The following is a 19,942-nucleotide window of genomic DNA, read 5'->3' as shown; positions in this document are numbered from 1 at the left end:
AGTTACTCTGAAGCCAGGCATTTCTCACAGGATACATATACAAAAGCAGTAATAAAAAGCCTTTCTGTAAACATTACAAGGCTCTTAAGCCATGATTTAGTTTACCTGAAGTAAGTTTTCTTCTTCACAGAGATGCTTATCTACCTTCTTGTAGAGATTATCCAATCCCTTCTTTACTTCCTTACCAGGATATTCCTTTATAACTTTACGAAGCTCTTGTTTATTAAAAGCCAGTTGATAACTTACTTCTTCTTCTCGTACCCCTTGTGCCACACGAGCTTCAACACCTTCAAAAAAATGCTAACGAACAATAACAGCATTAATGATTATCATAAATCTGTACATATGCTTGTCAAATTAAGTCTTGGTTCTACTTAACAACTGTTGTGTTACCCCATGCCTTAAACATTGAAGCACAAGCCCAACAATACAGCGCTCCGTAAATACTAGCATAAGACTGAATCATTTCCAGGAGCAATCAAGCTATTTTTTGCAACCTTATAGCTAATACTGAATCAGCCTCAAAATCCTCAACTAATGAGGCCAATAACCTGGGAAAATACAAGATCGTTCAGATAAACACCTGAATAGGAATTTCTCTACTTAAACCATAATTACAGCACTATTTGTTCATAATTGCCCTCTCTTTTCACTGCTCCACACCAGTTGGCTCAACGTAACAAAAATGGATGGAAGTACACCTATGAACATGCACGTAAAGCCACAACATCATTTGAAACAGTGCACTGGGTCTGGCCGAGATGGAGTTAACTTTCTTCACAGCAGCCCATATAGAGCTGTGGTTTAGATTTGTGGTGAAAACAGGGCTGATAACACATAAAAGTTTTGGTTATTGCTGAACAGTTCAAACTTGGCCAGAGTTTTTTCCACAGCATGTAACATCATGCTCAGCTATAAAAATCAGGGTCAAAGGAATGGGCAAGGGCACTGTTTGTCTTCAAAGTGGCTGTTGCTCTGAACTGGCTAGACATCAGCCTGCTTGTGAGAGGTAGTGCCGGCCTGCCTTTGCATCACTATTTTTCTTCCTTGCTTTCTCCCCTTCACTGATTAAACTGTCCTTACCTCCCACCCCCAGGTTTTCTCACTTTTGCTCTTCCTATCGGAGAGGGGAGTGAGCAAGAAGTTAATTATGTGGCAGCTTAGGTGCTGGTCAGCATCAACCCACAACAAGCAAGAAGCAGCAATAAAGCATTTAAATTTTCAAAAAGAGAATACATCTTAAGACTTATCAGGGAGTGAGTGGCTTAAATCCTGCTTATAGGAAAAGCAGTGAACAGGAACACTCAGTGGACAGAACTGAGTGTGAACCTGTCAGCAGTTTAATGCTTAGTTCAACTTCAGACATATGGAACTTCCCTAAAACTTTTTACTGTTGAACAATTCAGGAACTACAGTAATTTTCTCTGCAGTTGAGGTGGGGAAAATTGTCCCAAAGCTCCTGATTATTTTCCCCTTGCTTCTTCCTTCCTCAGGACCATTTGCTTAAGACACAACTGATGTTCAGTCAGTACTGTCAATTGCCATGAAAAATTTGGTTGTTTTCATCCAAGACTGTTACCCTCACAAGCAGAGTACTCTTGGCAGGCACGCTCAGGTCTAAAATAATAAAATAGTGATTATGATAGGTGCAGTGTAAAAGAGATCAGATAGTACCGCCTAAACACTTGAGAAAGACTACTCACATATAAACTCATATACACTTACATTTAATTTCTCAAGAGGCTGTCCAAGTGAGTAGATTACATAAGACTGAAGATGATCAGTGTATTTCTGTTTGGCTTCTTTTTTCTCAGCCTCTAGACAAGAGATTTTCAAGCGAGAAAGTGTTGCAAAAATATGATGGAAGTTCTCCATCATGACCACATCTCTGGGGGTTTTCTGGCTTTCGTTAGCTACCTTCTCAACTGAAAGAAAAAGCAAACAAAATACTTAGAATACCAAAAGGCAACCAAATTCAAAACAACATAACCAACAACCATAATACTGTCAGAAAAGGAATTCTGGATTTTATGTCAATAACCATTTGTATGAATGATTGTCATAATTGCCGCTAAATAAATCAGTATCTGAGAGCCTTCTAAAGTAGTAGCAGATACGTACAGGCTCTAAGACCATGAAAATTTGTATGCCTAAAAAAAGTCACTTATAAAAAGATATAAAGTAGCGACTACATATGGTCTCATTTACCTACGTGAGAAACAATCCACATTCTGTGGAGGCTTGCAAGCAAGCTCTCATTACCCCTAATACATTTCACATGATAGATTTTCTTAAATAGTTCTATTTCTTAAACAATTTAAGAAAAATAAAAGAAAACTGATTCCACTCTTTGCTAGAACAAAAGTCCTCAATAAGGTGGTGGGTTTTTTTTAAAAAACTTACTCAATCTCTCAATTTTTGCTTATTAGTTTTAGTTAGTGTCAATTGCCAAATTTAATAATAAAATTAGATAATCCTGCACAGGTCTCTTACTTTCATCCTCCTCAAAAAAAAGTAGGGCAGGCAAAGAAATTCTACCTATCACTCTCTTACTGCACCTACAAGAAGGCTAGAAGAAGATGGCTTCAACCAAAAGTGCAGTTAAGTGTTTATACATTGTCATCCGTCAATCATTTTGCCAAGACTACCAGGATGCCCACCATGAAAGTGACCATGGGCACCAGAATATCAATAAAAGATCACAAATTCATTTCAGTCAGAACACTGAACTGCCAAGTAGGAAAAGTCTGCTACAGCCGACGGGGTGCTTCCATATAATTTTCTACACCCCTACCCCCCAGTTCTGCCTGAAGTACTACATCTTTCTGACCCATTTCGAATATCACTCGTAAATTTAATATCCTACTGCATTAAACATACTGCTTGCATGGATTTTGTACATAATTTTGTTTCATCTTCATTCTTTACTTCTATCCCTTATCCTCCCTCATCATAATTCTTTGTTCTATAAGTTTGCTTTGTACTTGTCTGAAACAGATTTTGTTTCTTCTTCAGTGTTTGACTGGCATAATTCTGAAACCCTTTTAAAAATGCTTTTCTAAGCTCTAGTTATTGCAGAGTTTTGCCTGTCTACTGGTGTTTGCTTAGTTTTAGCACTTAAGTAAATACTTAAGGTCAGAAAAGTTGGTGCAATCAAATAAACTTTTTCAAAATTTACTGTCCTGCCAGCTGGGATGCTCCTGCGGACTACATATGGACTGTAGTCTACTATTAAGTAATGTCTCTTCACAATTTCTTAATGCGTTCAGGACTACTATGTTGCAATTTCCTCAAACTAGCTTTATCGCTTCTACTTCCTCCTCTTGCCCAATCTTCCCCTTAAGAAGAGGTAAGTCTCAGTGGTTGGGCACTACTATAGGTGGAGTTGTTTGAAAGTTTGCAGGTAAATCAGCATGGAGAGGTCCATCCATCTGTGTCCTCCTCATTTTAAAAGGGAAGGACAATTTTTCCAGAGTTCATTGGCTTGCATATCTTCCTCCCACCTTTTTTTTGTTAAATGTTAAATAAAACCAGTAGAACAAAGGGGTTGCTGCTGTTTTTCCAGACCATACCTGGGAAAATAAGGACTAGAGAAACATTCTGCTGTGTCAGACTAGGACACAAAGGACCTGATCTGCCAAGAAAGGTTCAAATTCATAACCAGAACTCAAGTGATTTACTTTAGACAAGGCTGTGAGGGTGAACAGTATTAGAACCAAATGCCAGGGATCCCCATATCGATTTATCTCCTAATTTAAGATAGACTGGGGGAGAAAAGACAGGAAACCACTTCAGACTGAGCATGTTGTGTTGCTGCCATCACATCTCTCCCTCCAGAGTCTTAACTACTTCCTTTGGTCATAACTGAAAGTTACTTTACAAATATGTACAAAGGGAAATACCTACCGTTTGCTCTTAAAAAGTGTATTACAATCAAAAGGTATATACTTGCTCTCCTACTGATAACGGAGATAACACAATTTCAGCACAATATTGGTCACAGGGCTTGCAATAGAGTCTTAAAATCATAGAAAAACTGTTGCTTGGAGCAAAATTATATATAAATAGGAGGAAACAATCATTTTAGTAACTGTGACAACCTCAGAAGACCCACCACTGACAAAAACAGCTCTAATAAGTTTTATGTAGGCTTTATCAAGATCTCCTCGTCGTTCTGCATTTTTGAAAATTGATTCAGCAAGTGCTGCAAACTCTTCAAATTCAGCAACAAATGGAAGGATCCCGACTTTACTCTTCTTGGAGATTTTCACTTCATCCATCTGCTTCATTTGATTACTCTTAAATTTGAAACAAGAACAGATGTTAGCCTCTAATATATGACTCCAGACCATGTAACAACTAGTAAAAGAAAACGCAAACATACTGAAAAATTGACATTTATTCAAACATGGAAATAATTTTACCTTTCCACTGGTATGCCTACTTAGTCTTCCTCCCTTTTTGCCCTCAAAAACTTAAGAAATAAAATAATTGGAAAGAAAAAAGGAAGATGGGCAAGTAAAAGCTTACCGCTTTTATTCTCCTTTTGTTTACTTACTATTAAAAAAAAAACACCAAGAAAGAGACCCGAAACTTATTTACCAGAGACAATTAACAATTTTAATTGTATAATCTAACAAGGGACTTCACTTTTCTGATTCAGTCAAGCTAGCAATTCCTTTTGCTAAAGGAAGTTTCTTTAATCCTCTACTGACATTTCCGAGTATAATTGGGAAAAAAAAATCAGTTTCAAAATATTTTAAGCATTAAACTGACCAAGAACGGTCAGTCTTCTTATGTTGGCCTAGAGTCAAATCACATTTATGACAATAAAAAGAGAATTATACCAGCAACTATGTTTTCACTGAATCTGACATATTTCATATAATGGTCATACTGTATTAGCAAAAGGAAGTTTCTGGCAGTAGAAGCTGCCTCTGCTGCTGCCAAAAGATTTGCCATTTTATCTAAACCAATTTTTTCTTAGAGGTAAGATACAAATACTTGCCATTTTATCTAAACCAAGTTTTTGTTAGAGGTAAGATAGAAATAACCAAACACATGGAAGAGGTGTCTGTCTATTTGGCACATTATAGTCAAAGGGGAAAAGCAAAACATTGTAAGTCCATGAGGTTTTATTTTGTTAAGTAAAAAACACAGAGAGCTACAGTTCACTTAACTGACTTCAGTACTCTCCATAAAAGTACAAGTTTAAACAAACAACTAAAATGTCAGCTAGCTTATAGCAGTGAATGCATGGCCATATTTGTTACAAATAGCTAATTATTGAAGAAAACTGGAGAGGAAGAAGAAACAACCACCAAATTGTTTATCTTTTTTGAAAGCTTGGCCTTTGGGAACAATACCGTTACTCATTTTCACTTCCAATTAAAAGCAAAAAAATCAACTATAAAGAAATGCAAAATCAGACTTGGCAGGAGTGGGCTTCCTATAATATTATAGTTAGCTTAATCAGAATAACTGCAGAACTTACAATGCATTTATCAAAGTTCCTTTTGACAGTCACCAAAACATTTCCAAGCGTCGTGCTGAGAAAGGAAGCTGGGTCCACATTTTGTGCTGTCCATACATGATGGCTCATCTTAACTAACATATAAAGCGAATTAAAGCTATCAATCTTGTCCCCCAGCGCTATAAGATTATTCAGCTCAGGTTCAATACAACGAAATATTTTTGTCATCATTTGCCGGATCATGTCCTTCCTATTAAAAAGGCATAAGATAAAAATATTACTCTTGATAGTTTACCAGGCTATTTTACACACTCTTTGATAACATTTCTAGGATACATTTATTTGCTATAGTAGTCTCATTTGCATTCAGCAAGTCTCACTTATTTCAGACTGCTACTAAGGGAAGAAATGCCAGTGCCACACAGTAAAAAACCAACAAACAAAAAACCAAAACAATAGTTACAGATAGAAACTATTCCAAAAAGCATTTCCTGCGTGGAGGCTACCACGCAGTCAAATTCAGAACTTTGCTAAACGTATTTTCCAACACATATTTTATATACTACAGTGGCTAGTTTCACTTTGACAACTATTAGAGAATTAAGCATCTTTTTTATGCTACTATAGACAAAAACATCCAACCTATCTACAGAAGTTTTTATATTTACTAATACATTCAGTGTTTAGGTACAAATGAAGAGTTCACTATTCACTTTCACTAAAAGAGAACAATTTCTGATTATAGAGAAAATAGTTTTATATGCCAAATAAATTCACATGTAGGCTTAAGAATCAGTAACAAACAACAGCAGCACATACTCAGATGATATTGTTTGTGGAACACCAGAAGTGTATGAACGAACTAAAGCTCCTCCATCCATTTCCTCCACTTCACTCTGTAAGAACAACAAATGTATATAAAGGAAGCTGAAAACTTCTCTCCAGTTCTATATCGAAGTGATAAGTATATTTGACAAAACCATAACTGTAAGCTTCACTCGCTCCCCAAAGCTGCAAATACAGTGGTTTGTGAGGTTCTAGTAGTTTTCTGGTCATGTTCCACCAAATACAATGCTATTGACAATTAGTCCCCATTGCTTTCCTGGGTAGCATGATGAAGAATCCATTGTGATCATATGTGGAAACAAAGCCATGGCAAAAGCAGCGTGTCAGTTCTTATTTAATAGTTTTTGTATTGGTCAACCAAAAACAAAGATTCTGCCAGCTCATGGAGAAAACCTAATTGATCACCTGGACCACATAACTTCCAGATAAATTCAGAAGTTGTCTTTCAAACAGGTCTCTTATGAGGCCCTATTCAGTACTTTTTACTTCAGTGAGAGAATAAAGTCATACCGCTGTTCCCGAGATGCTCTGATGCTGCTGTAGTTTGAAAAATTTACTAATGAAGTCCTGTTCTGCCAGACACAGAGGCTCCAGTTCACTTAATACTTGCTCGAAAATCTAAAGAAAGCCAAATATTTTATCAACACACCAAATACTATGAACAGTTAGTAAATACTAATGTTAATTGTTTGTTGCATAGGATGTTATATTTTCTATCTTCAATAAGCTTTAAAAGGCTTATTTCTATTTAATAGAAATGGAAACAGCTTGTACTTGTATCTTTTGAAGTGACAGCTGCATCTTTAACATAGTCCCTTCTCATCCATGTAACACTGGGGGACAAAAAGAAAAATCTGTGGTTTTCCACAACTAGAAGTTTTCTAGTCACAGTCTGAGGAAGGACCTCAGTGCTATAGTGAAAACATATGCATTGTGATAGGAAGTCATGGGTTCTGCCACCCTCTTCTCTGCCTGGATTGCTGAGAGGAAGGCGACAAAATTAAGCACCTCAGGGAAGAAAACCTGTTATCCTCTACATACAGAGTTTACCTGCTCTGCACAAAAAGCTTCTACATAGCTGCTAGAGTAACCAGCAGCAGGCTTTGTACTGAAATAGAAGTATTCACAATGATTTTTAGATTTAATCTAAAATGAAACACTGTTTTCCCAATAATTCATTAAAATAATGTACTTTTAGTAATAAAAACTACTGAAACTGTAAGTCAGGTGTTACACATACTTCTAATCTGTAATCTTCACACAACACAGAATTTTCTCCGCAAGTATTTAAGGACTAATATACGCGCCATATAGTAAATCCACACTATGGAAAATTCCCATAGGAAAACAAAATTGAAAAAAAACTACTAAGGCAGCTCAATAGCTTACAACTCTGTATATATTAGTTACACTCATATGTCCCCAGTGGGTGTGAGATAAAAGAACAAATTGAAAAATTTAGCACAATACTTGTATAAATTTGTTTTTAAAAGCTATCACTTTAATTCTAGACAAGTTGCTGCTACAGGTGTGTAATAACTTAATATGGTTTCAGGCACACAATATTTCCTCCCAGAAAAAGACTGAGCAAGGATTTGAAGAAGTCAGAAGAAAAATACTCATCTTCATCAAATAATTCAGTAGAGAACAGGAAAATTACTTTTATCGCTCACTGTGGTAACAGCACCTTCTCCCTCCACAGTAAAAAAACCAAGCCACCAGATGCTGAGGACAGCAGGTTTTTAAAAAGATGTTGAGGACATTCCAATAACTTGAGTGCCATTGGTTAAAGCTGAAAACTGATGGTAACCTTGATGTGAAACCAGTATAAGTAGATTTTAGGGTCATGCTCAAGTCCTGGCTAAGAGAAGATTATGCTTTATTGTCTTTCATTTTGCTTACATACTGGCAAAATGCAACACAACACGTGAACGTTTGTATTGAGAAAAATAAAAACAGCTGAAGAATCTATCTATTCAATTCCTATTTGCTTAAAAAAGCATACTGGGCTTAAACTTAATAGATCATTTTTTGATTGATGTTCTTTAAAGATCACACTCAACATATAAAGGAACTAAACGGAATCTTATAATCAGAGAATACTACTCTGATCTATGTATTTCTTTGAAGCTGTCTTTATTAGGTGCATACAGAATTTGAAATTGGCATGTGTTAAGATTTAAACAGTATAGATTTTTGAACTATACAAGAAGGACATGTAAGACGCTTCTCATACAAAACTAAGCAGGAATCCTATGCAACATTTTGGCTTTACCTTATCAAATTTTGTTCTATCAGCTACATCAAGGTCAGAAGCAGACATGTTTCCCATATCCAACAGCGAGGATGACTGAGACCTACGGTTTCCTGAACTCTGAACAGAGAGTTTATTTAGGCTAGAAGTAGACCCAGTCAATTTTCCAGAACTTCCATGAAGACCTGTGAAATAAAAGACACTATGAAGGAGGGAAGCAAAGGCAGAATAAAATACTCAAGAAGAACAGGTTCCTTACAGAATATATGAGATCAAGAGTTGCTAGTAGTCCTATACTGAGATCACACAACTCGTTTTTTGTCTAATCTGCAAATGCTTTTGCTATAAATGCATTCTTTTCTCATTACAAGGTAACTGGAATACTCCAGCAAGTTTCAAGTACAATGTAGCTATATAAGCCCTTTAAAGTAGGGGGAAAAGATATAAAAGGAACAAAACCATGAAATACAGGAACACTGTGATAGATACTCTCTTTAAATACTCAGAAGCAAAGACCAGTTATGATCTTTGTGAATGTACTTTGGCAAAGGCTGCCACAAGCAGAAAACTTAATCCACAAAAGGGCAAAAATTAAAAAGCTTTATATACACAGACGCACTTTTTCATCTTGAACTTGATCTTTCCACTGTTAACATCCTTTTGTCTACATAGTTTGCTCCAGCTATATTGCTGGATCTACAGCCCCACAGCAACTCTACTGCTAACACTTCCCCCCACTGTGATCATAATTCACATTCAGACATTTCTTCCTGATATTGTGGGGCCTTCTCCTAGGTGAGGAGCATATCTTTTTATTTTTTCCCAAATTTTCAGAAGCATTAGAACAGTACGGAGAAAGCTAGTAACAAAACAAGACCAAGAAATCATCAGTATTTGACCCCCCACATAAAGTTCTCACACCTCAACGACAAAAACTTAAATGAAATTTGCAGGACTGCTTTTAGCTGCTTTGTTGGTATCTAGTCTAGGGACACAAGACAAAGTATACGGATCTAATAAAAGTTGTTACCTCAACCTACTAGAAGAGTTGGAAAACTACAACAAGCTCTCAGACACAAACATATTTTTAATATCAACTAGTAGCATGGGAAAAACCAGAAGATGTTGCCTTTACCTGCAAACCTTCTCAACTTCTATGTTGGACCATTTTAGCTGTGCTTCATTTTTGCTTTGCAAAAACAATGGTTCTGCTAATGCTTATTTCACTCTGAACAGAGTTCTGTACTTCAGTGTTAGGTACATTTTTCCATGATGCAGCACTACATCTTTACATTGACACACATGCATTGACAATACCAACTAATGCAACTAGTTATACTCACTCTCAGTTTCCTGTTTGACAGCACTTTCTTTTCGAGGCAGTGTAGCTGGGATGGATTAGGTTGCAAGCATCAAAGACAAAGACAAGTTAAAATGCAGTTTGCACAAACCATGCACAAGATGCAAGTTAAGCTCTAACTGGAAAGAAACATGCAGAGAACTATAAGCAGCAAGTAACTACATTGCAAACACATTTAGTTGGAGAGGTACTATTCTAGAAGTTCAGTGTCTAAGCTACATGGAAAACAGAGTAAGTTTCTAGGTATTAAACTTTACTTTGTCTTATATAGTGTGTTCAAAAAACATTTTTGGTAACACGTATTTACATTCTCCCAAACTGAGAAGTCCATTAAATTAGGGTTTTATTTGTCAGAGTTAATACTGCAAAAGACTCAGTTTCCATGATCAATCATCATAATAATAGACATGAAGAAATTAAAATGTACTTATGTAATTTTGTACTGAGTCATAGATATTGTCCACCTTTTCAATTTAGAAAACACACGCCAATACTGCAAAACCATTCATATTGACAGTAAGACTGGCTAAACTTTTCTGTTGTTTGCAAATCAGGATGTTTACATAGAGAATACATCTTTTGTATTCATGTTGCACAAAAATTTATGACTACAAATTCAGAGAGGATGAAAACAACAAACATAGGGTAAAAAAATTTACGAGGTGTTTTTTCATTTTTCCTGTTTCTTTGCAGAATAAAACAGTTTCCTCAAGTGGACTTCAGTATGCAATTTAGAGTAAATGGGCATTTGTAGTAAACAGAGAATCCCTAACCAGTAAAAGGCATTTGCATACATACACTAAAAGCAGTATGTGGTATTAAAAAGATCTTGATGAGGATGGATGCTACAAGCCCCTCAAAATGGAGCAGGCAAGCAGAACCTATTGTAATAGAAAATGAGTAAATACTTTTAAATGCCACAAACATGTCTTAAATACCAGATGTTCTCAAGTAGGCAACACTACTGACAATTATAATGTCAAATGCAAATTTTTAATTCCAGCCTAGTTTTTAGACCTTGGGGGTTTTGGCAGGTTTTGAATAAAATATTTAGGCCTGATATATTCAGCATATGCATCTGTCATGCATTAGTCCCACTTCTTCATTGTCCTCAATTTACAAAGGCAAAGAACTGTATTGCAGAATGTGAAGAACTACAGGCAAAGACCAGGCCCTGAACAATCAGGGGAGCCAAAGTGGCTTTTCAGAAGCCCCATCATAGAAACATATGACAGTAGTAGCCCTCTTTCCCACATTGATTTTATGGTATTTAAGTATCAAAGTCTTGGCTTCATCAGAAAAGAAGGAAAAAAAAAAAAAAAAAAAAGACTACTTAAGACAAGTGTGAATGCTGACGACCCAGATTTTTTTTTGCCATAAAAATGCAGACAAAGAACCTTGCACTTGCACAGAATGCCAGAATTCTCCCAGCATCCCCCCTGCGTTTGAGGCATTCAAATAGCAGTGCTATTCCCAAAGCACAAAAAAAAGGCAAGAACACACACCAACACAGCTTGGAAACAGGTCATCTTTATGTCCAAGTACAACTGCAGCATTATGCACCTACACTATTCCTTAAATAAGTTTACTATTAAGAACCAATGGATTTTGAATTAACGTGCAACTAGTAATAGAACAACCACTACCTTCAACATAGAAGCCTTTGAAAATACACAGTGTTATAAGCTCTTACAAAATAAATACATTTTACAAATACACCACAGAAGCCTTCTCAAGGTGCAGCTCTTAATGCTGGTGAATTGAAGGACCTCTTTCTCCAAAATGCTTGATCACTCCGTAACATTTACAGAAGCTAGGAAATGGCTACAAAAACTGTCTCTTCACAAATGCCAATCACAAAAGAAGTACCAAGATAATAAAGTGTTTAGAATGTTTTAGAAATCAATTTCTATTAGGATAAAGTGGGTTTTTTCTTGCAATGAGATAGCTTTTCAGGATTTATGAATTTTACTGTTCTGACAACACCACATGATGACACCACTTGCTCTCCATGTCCAACAACTTGCCAAGACTTATCTTTCCAGTTTCCCCCTCCCTCAACCAAGCCTCACCACTCTCATGCTTTCTTCCTTTCATTACTTTTTTCTGTTCTCTACCATCAACCTTCAAAGCGTAAGTTCAGGACCCAAAATCCGTTTGACAGAACTTACTAGTTAAAGCTGCAAGTAATTTCTGAATTTACAATTTGGAAACTGGTGAACTGTGGCAAATACAGATATTTTTGAAGAAGTTTTGAAACAATGCATTTTAAAATGTAGATTAGCCAATATATAAATATACCTATAACACTGTTGCTTTCTAAGTATTCAGGTTATTTTTTAAAAAGCTTCACTTCCATACTCACACAAGAGTATTTAATCCTAGCAGGAATACATACTCCCTTAAACAGAAAAACCTACAAGCTAACAAAGTACAATTTCTAGACTCGGACTACATAGGTAAATCCCACTGAAAACACAATGAAATACATGTTTCCTTAGGCAGAATTATTAAAACTAGGTTCTTCAAAATCCACACAAAACTTATCAAAAGCAGAAATAGTAGCAGAAGGAACACACACATGCTGCCCAAGCTTTCTATGAGCTGATTTTTCAAATCTGTTCCAGTAATAAAAATGTTTAAGTAATAAAATATTTTTGTTTGTTAAAAAGTGAAAATCTGAGAAATCTTGGAAATACCGTATTTTATCCTTCTGTCTTGACCAATTTCACAAGATTTCAGTTGTGCTACTTTGGCCTTGTGGAAATCAGAAGTTTTACCAATCATATTTTCCATCCAACTTCTACCTTACCAGAACTAAACAATTCTACACCATTAAAAAATTTGCCCTAAGTGTTGTAATGAGTATTCTATAAACAAATAATAAGATTCAAAGCAAGATATGCGCCTCCTGGAAGCTTACCAAACTTTTTTCCTTCTCTGGTTGTGCCTGTCATCTTGATCTTGGCAACTTCAAAGAAATCTTTTATTTCCCTTTCATATAGCCGTGATAAATAATCCATATAATTCTTAAAAGAAAAATATAAAGTTAGTAAACAGGTGCACATATTAACTTTGTTCTATTACAGGTAAATAGTTTTTTAGAAAGTATGTAAGTTATACTAAATAACAAACTGTTTTGGACTATAAATATATTTAACGATATTTAAGAAGTTTCTATTCATTTTCCTAGAGAGTTCATTGAGCATCAGTCAGAAACTGCTACTTCCTTCTCTGTAAGGAGAGAAATGCAATATGGTACATACAAATACGATTACTAGTGGTAAACCATCACAGAATTTCAATTCAAAAGTAGAATGGAGAGAATTCAGCACCATTCTCTGTAGCTTCTTTTACCAGTCTCTACCCAAAAAAAGCAAATAGGATGCCATCGCTAAGCATCTTCCTGAATATGTGACCTCCTTTTACTGTAAGATTCAATCAATCCCAAAATAATGTGTTTGTAACACCGCCAAAAATAAGCTCAAATTTTAAAGAGGCACAATAATAAGTTTGTGATTGAATGAAATAAGTTTGAAGATTATGTGGTTTCTTTAGATTTTTTTAGTACAAAGGTTATAAGAATAATCATTGACAAAGATCACCAAAAACTTCCCTATGTTCTTCAGAATTTTGTTAGTTAGCACACATAATACATAAATATGTGTCTCGATTTATCAGAGGATCACGAAGATGTTAGCCATTCACTGACTATTTGCCTTACATTGAAGGCCAAAGAACAAGTACTTCTAAGCCATTTTAAGAGTCTAATTTAAATCTTCCATGTCTGAGGTTTTAAGAATGACAGTACTTTATTAAAGAAAGACTTTTTCTGTAAGGACTAACTCTCCCTTGACTTCTAGGTAAACATTTTCTATACTTCTGTAGTACTTTTTTTCCACTCCATGCCAGTTCTAAACAAGGTAATTAAGTTACATATATACAAAGCCAATATGTTTCTATTTAATCTGATTTACAAAAGACATTGATGGTTTTTGATATTCCCAAGTGCAATGAAGGTCTGTTGAAATAAGTGTCACACAGACAATAAGTACATCAACATGAAAACCAACTTAATTATTTTTCTTACTAGACTGTAAAATAGCAAACTTTTTAAACATAAATATTAACATTAATATCCTATGATACTTCATAACACAGACACAGAATCTTGGGAGGGAAAAAAAAAAACAGGATACAACAAATACCAAAAATATGAAGTTTCCTATTCCAAAGAAGAACAAGAAAAGAGGAGCAGTGAATTAAATTTAATATAAAGGAATATTAAAAGGACAGGCACATACACACAGGTCATTATTTCGACTCTCAAAACCAGTATATTATGTACATTCTCTATTGTCATTTGAGCACTTCACACACCTTTGTTAGCCCTTCGTATTTTCCATAATCTGTGTTCTTGAGCCATTCCATCAATTTAGCATATCGAAGTAAATCTCTGTGAAATGGATGGTGATTGGGTAATGTCAGTTCAACAGAGTGCTGGGCAAGAGTAGAACTCTGATCATGACCCTTGATAAGAGAAAGTATTAAAGTAAATCTGAAAGCACTATACAGATGTACTAGAAGTTTCCTGCAAAATTTAAGATTAAGACAGCACCCCATTCAGACAAATAGAAAAGCATTGAAATACCTTGCATAAAAACAATGTCTAGAGACACAGACTGAAAAGACACCTAACATAACAGGGACACTGAGATATTGCAGTTGTGGCAGGTAATGCATCTTAGGAAGCTTGTTTGCTGTAAAGCTCTTGTTGTCTACCACCTTGCCTTTACAGTGTGTCAATTTGGCATTTTTTGCACAAGAACGTAAGGTACACCTGAGTGAAGATTTAATAATATGTTCAATTGTTTCTGAAAAATTCTAAGATATTATTCAACTATTCCTCTATACAAAACAAAAAAATCCGTAGTTGCTTCTTTTGAAGGATGTTGTTCCCATGTACCTTAAGACATTTCAAGCCCCCAGTCAACAGGCAGCCTGGGTGTTAGTGATGAACTTCATGCTGTGCCTCCAAGTCTGTTCCAATTCAACCTACTTCAGTCCACTTTGGCCAAGCCTTGGCCATCTTAAAAACATCAGTTCACACACATTCTCTCCCTCCTCACAAATGTAAACACACACTTTCAGTAAACATTTACTAAACAGTTTACAACATGCAGCATAAACCAATCCATTTAACAGCAAGCTACTAATTTCACGCTCCTCCTTTTCTCTGGCTTATCTCCTGAAAAAACACACTATCCTTTTAAGTGAACATCATATCATATTGCTTGAACAACATATGATTTAGCTTTTGTAAGTTTTCACTTGCTTGAAACCACAAGCTTCCTAGGCAATTCAGGAAGCAAGGTAACACCACAGTTCAGCCACGTAACAGAACACACAACCATTAGCCCTGGCTTAACAGAGGGGAGATGGGACTTAATTTTGAAGTGGCTTTAATATTTTCTGTAAAGTCTTTTTTACCAGGCTTGCAGTAAGTACAGCAACAGAACCTGATCTTAAGTATAGTTTGTGCCATGGCAGCACAAAAAGATTGTCCTAATTGGTCTCCAGTTCCTGTAGCATAACATGCAGGTGGTTTATGCACATAAGTCAATGTCAGTCCTTGACAGAGGAAGCATTCCTGGACAGTTCCATCTTGGATATGACAAGTTGGCAGAATATAATTTATACAGTTTAAAAAATGCCTTTGCATGTCTTTTAAGTTGGAACAGAAGCCAGTTCAGATCACAGAGTCAAAACTAAAGGAACTTTGGTTCGCCCTTCTCTATTGTATTGGGTACTTAGCAGTTCAAGTCTTTGGTTTAAAAAGCCCTAAAAGCTTCCACAATACATTCACAGAAGATATAAGTCTTGACATTATTTGTAAAAGACTAACCTTCACTAAGCAACACAATGCAAACATGCCAGCTTCTGAATAAAGCTGGACTACTCCATAGAATGGTTTAGGTTGGAAGGGACCTTAAACATTGTCCAGTTCCAACCCCCCTGCCATGGGCAGGGACACCTCCCACCAGACCAGGCTGCTCAAAGCCCTATCCAGCCTGGCCTTGAACACTTCTAGGGATGGGACATCCACAGCTTCTCTGGGCAACTGTTCCAGAACTTTTTTGTATCCAGCATGAACATGCACTTACTTTAAGTCCTGTTCTCTTAACTACAGAAACCGAGACACAAATGGGCTCAAAGAAACCAGTCCTAGACAACTTTATTTATCCTCACAATCTAAATCTCCCTTCTAAAAACAATCTTGTAGTCTGACTCCAACAAAAAGCTAACTTTATGAGGTATAATTGTTGCTACATATAGATTGGAATTGGAATCCAGCCATTATTAGCCACACAGCTACTGAGGTCAGACTCGGTGCCGTGTGTATTTCTGGGCTGCTTATAGTAAATGTTTTCAACAGATCTTCGATATGCTTTTATAAAAAAGTAGATACAGAAAACCATTTATGTTTCTCTTTCCTATCCCCTGGTGTGCAACCATCCCTACAGCATGCATTTTAACATTCCAGTTCATTAGAGTTCAAGATAATTTACTAGTGGCTTTCACAGTTTCCTTCAACTGAAGTCAGCCCAAAGCCTAGTTCATATTACTGCTAGGAAATACTCGGTGATCCAAATTTTTATTGCTTCATCAAACACTTTTATTCATGTCTTGTCCCTCTGTTACAGACAACTTTTTATTTTTGCTTAGTAGGTACATTCTTTGTAAAACTAGATGACAAATCCCCTCTCCAAGATAAATTTATCTTGAACCCAACTTTTCCACAATGCTAATCATTCTGGCATTCTGGTTGTCCTAAATTATGTCCTGTTCAATTCAGCTGCAAAACATTAGATGGAGAAGGTACACCTATAAACTCTATAATTAACAGACTTCCTCTCACTACATATACATTTATACCAACTGTTACCAAATAATACGGCAAGTTTGTTATTCCACTATTTCATAGTTTCAAAGCTTCAAGCTATTTCATATTTCAAAGGCAGAAGGCCCAGAGTTGCCTTTTAATTGAATGCTGAACCTGGTTATTAACAAAAAATAATCTTAGATGTTATAGTCACACAGTAAGGTTAATCAAACATTATTAGGACACAATAAAGACAACATTTACTGCTAGTAACAGTTACTGCAAATAGTTTTTAAACACGGCAGTGAATGGCAATCCAAAGTTGCATTTCTGTTTAAAACTTTTAAGATTCATTATATGCTCATAGCAAATATTATATGAAACAAATATTCTCATTTTTATGTAAAGGAGATGAAGCACCTTAGTATCTTACAACAGCAGTTTGAATCACAGCATTGGGTTTGTTAGCTTTTTTAAAAAACCCAACAATTTCATGCTTCCAAGATAATATATATTTAGGCCAAAATGTCAATGTAACTTTGGTATTCCATCTAACAAGTTCCCAATCACGCTATGTCTGGCTCGTATTAACAACTGCCTAGACATCATCATGATTTTGTGTTTTCATTTGCCATTTTAATTGAGAAATCTTTATCTGCCTTAGTTTTTTCTGGAGTGCTTTATTTTTTTCTACAGAAACATTCTAATCAAATAATGCAACTCTTCAGATGCTAAAGGTAACAAACTATTCCAGTTAGAATTTTAAAAAACATGGGACTTAGAAATTGATACATCCTGTTAATCAGACTAAAAAAGAAAAGGCCATTTTAGTAAGATAACACAAAAATCTGTTACACATCTCACACTTGAATCCATACCTCAAAATGAAGTATGCAGACTTCTTTTATTTACAACAAGCAAAAAGGCTTAGCAGAAGCTCATCTCTTCCAGTTAATGAACTCTCCCTGCTTAACCTTACAACGAGGTCATACTTTTTAGCTGCGGATTAATAAGTCACAGCTAACAGCAGGCCAAAACTTTTCAGAGGGTGAGTTCATATGAAAGAAAATGTGAGGCCACTATTAGTACCAGAATTTTAAAAACATTTTAAAAAAATTAAATTGCGAATTGGTAATAGCATTCTTAATAATATTGAAAAGTCTCTAGAGTATTTCATCTAATAAACATAGTATTACATAGTAATAATAATATTTTAGCATTTTTTAAAATAAAATCCTCAGAACAGAACATCAGAAAAGGCATTCTGTAAACAGCCACTTTCATACACAAGTCCAACATTCAAACTTTGTGAATGCATTTACACAGGACTTCCACAACACAACTTCTACTTGCTCGTTTGGAGACCAGGACACGGTCTGTGCCCAGTTTTTCAAAATATGAAAAGTTACAGGAGAAACATACCTTCTTACGAACAGAAGCTAAAAGCAAAAAAATTTAACACGCTGTAGAACTGGAATTCTGCAAAGTGACCAAAATGTAGGAGGCTCTTATCTTTGCCATAAAAAGCCAGGCTTGTACTCTCAAATGCAACTTTCTACGCAATCATCCACCATAACTCTATTCCACTTTCTGCACACAGTGCAATACCCAACTAAAACTTCTAAAAACTTTAATTGTGTTAATTATGTATTATTACAAATATTACAATTTTACTTGCTGTATCTGTACAGTTGTACACATTACAATTTCCTATTTTTCCTCCATACATCTCAATCTGTCTCTTAGCAATTTGTGGAGATCAGATCAGAGGAATGTTAGCTCAAACAGACAAACAAAGCTTAAGAGCTGATAAAAATAATGTAAGTAAGAAGGGGCATAAGTCCAATGCTCTGCAATGGGTACGGACAAATTTCTTTTGTAAAGCCAAAGATGCAGCTGCTAGTTAGATAAGTCAAGCTCAAAAAAATTAGTTAGAAAAGCTTGTATCAAACCCGATGTACTCACTGGAACTGAAAGAGAGTGGGACCTGTTATAGAGCCGAAGGAGAGTCTGAGTTAACTAATTGGAGATAAAAAAATACAGAAATTAAAAAACTGATGCTAAAAAAAGCCATCCAGCCTTTACCTTTAGGAAACAAGTCTCAGGTCAGTGATTTCTGAATATTTCAAGTTAAGGCTCAAAAATCAAGGTTTAGATATTTTACTTTGTATATTTGGGTTTTTTATGGCCCTTGAAGTTTGGACAGCAAGAACTCCAATGTTCCCAGCCTCTGACACCCTTAAAAAAAGTCAGTGCTTTTTCTCCTCAATTATCAAGCCTTACAATTAAAATACTTATATATTCCACTATGTGTTTAAGTTAGACAGCACGCACACTGAAGAGGGGTGGGGTTTGTTCACATGTAAGAGACTTCTGCAGGCAACTATAGTTTGGTATGCTTAGTAGTATCTCTGCTTGAAGCACCTCTAGCAGTCCATTCATTTTCTGATTACACGACAGAACATGTCCAATTCTAGGTGGATTGTTTTTCTTTTTAGAAGTTTGTGACTGAAAATTTCATATTAAATAGTAAGAAGTAATACCTGCTGAACAAATACGCTGTTCAAATGACTCGCAAGTCTCCGTGCAAACTGCTCACGCAAGTCACTAAACCGCTGCTGTTGCTGTTTCACTGCATGAAGCATATCATGTCCTAAAAGCAAAAAGAACTTCACAGAGTACAAAATATATAGTAATATATTGTATATTGGAACGAAGAGAACCTGAGGTCACAATTCCCTCAATCTACAGAAACAAAATCTGAGACTAGTTGGAAAGGCACATACAGCAAAGGCACTACCATAATAAATTCTGTATGTCAGACTGTAGTCTTAACAGAAGCATTACCTGGATGAAGAGCTACATTCATACACTGCAGAAGAGCATCTGCTGCATTAGTGCAAGCCTCAATGCCTCGAGAAGATGTCAGATCTCCCTCCTGAAGGGCCTTTATATGCCCTTTAGCCAAATCCATGTGATTCTACAAAACAATGGATAGTACCGTCCATAAGCCAGAAACAGGCAAGTTGCCTATGCTCCTGAACTAAGAATGGTAAATACAATTCCATCATTATAAAAACTTACTGTAGTGCAATAATAAAACAGAAAAATAAACTCATATGAGGT

The 19,942-nt window shown here is 35.8% G+C and overlaps 1 protein-coding gene across 8 annotated transcripts in view; it reads right to left on the bottom strand.

The window, feature by feature from the left end:
* EXOC1 (exocyst complex component 1) overlaps positions 1-19,942 on the bottom strand; it is a 30,108-nt gene that overhangs the window by 1,383 nt on the left and 8,783 nt on the right. For 3 of the 8 annotated variants that reach the window (XM_040595891.1, XM_040595911.1, XM_040595902.1), the window contains 13 exons: positions 19,664-19,796; positions 19,360-19,469; positions 18,782-18,835; positions 14,314-14,463; positions 12,857-12,962; positions 9,917-9,961; positions 8,595-8,758; positions 6,830-6,937; positions 6,293-6,369; positions 5,495-5,723; positions 4,115-4,298; positions 1,726-1,925; positions 106-300 (listed from right to left, as the gene is read on the bottom strand). In XM_040595891.1, coding sequence (XP_040451825.1) covers positions 106-300; positions 1,726-1,925; positions 4,115-4,298; positions 5,495-5,723; positions 6,293-6,369; positions 6,830-6,937; positions 8,595-8,758; positions 9,917-9,961; positions 12,857-12,962; positions 14,314-14,463; positions 18,782-18,835; positions 19,360-19,469; positions 19,664-19,796 — 1,755 coding nt within the window. The remainder of the gene's footprint in view (positions 1-105; positions 301-1,725; positions 1,926-4,114; positions 4,299-5,494; positions 5,724-6,292; positions 6,370-6,829; positions 6,938-8,594; positions 8,759-9,916; positions 9,962-12,856; positions 12,963-14,313; positions 14,464-18,781; positions 18,836-19,359; positions 19,470-19,663; positions 19,797-19,942) is intronic. The other 5 variants (XM_040595930.1, XM_040595937.1, XM_040595947.1 and 2 more) reach the window with 3 other exon arrangements.

This window comes from Falco naumanni, chromosome 1 (assembly GCF_017639655.2).
Source record: "Falco naumanni isolate bFalNau1 chromosome 1, bFalNau1.pat, whole genome shotgun sequence".
NCBI classification, from domain to species: domain Eukaryota; kingdom Metazoa; phylum Chordata; class Aves; order Falconiformes; family Falconidae; genus Falco; species Falco naumanni.
This window is presented reverse-complemented; position numbering and strand designations above follow the sequence as displayed.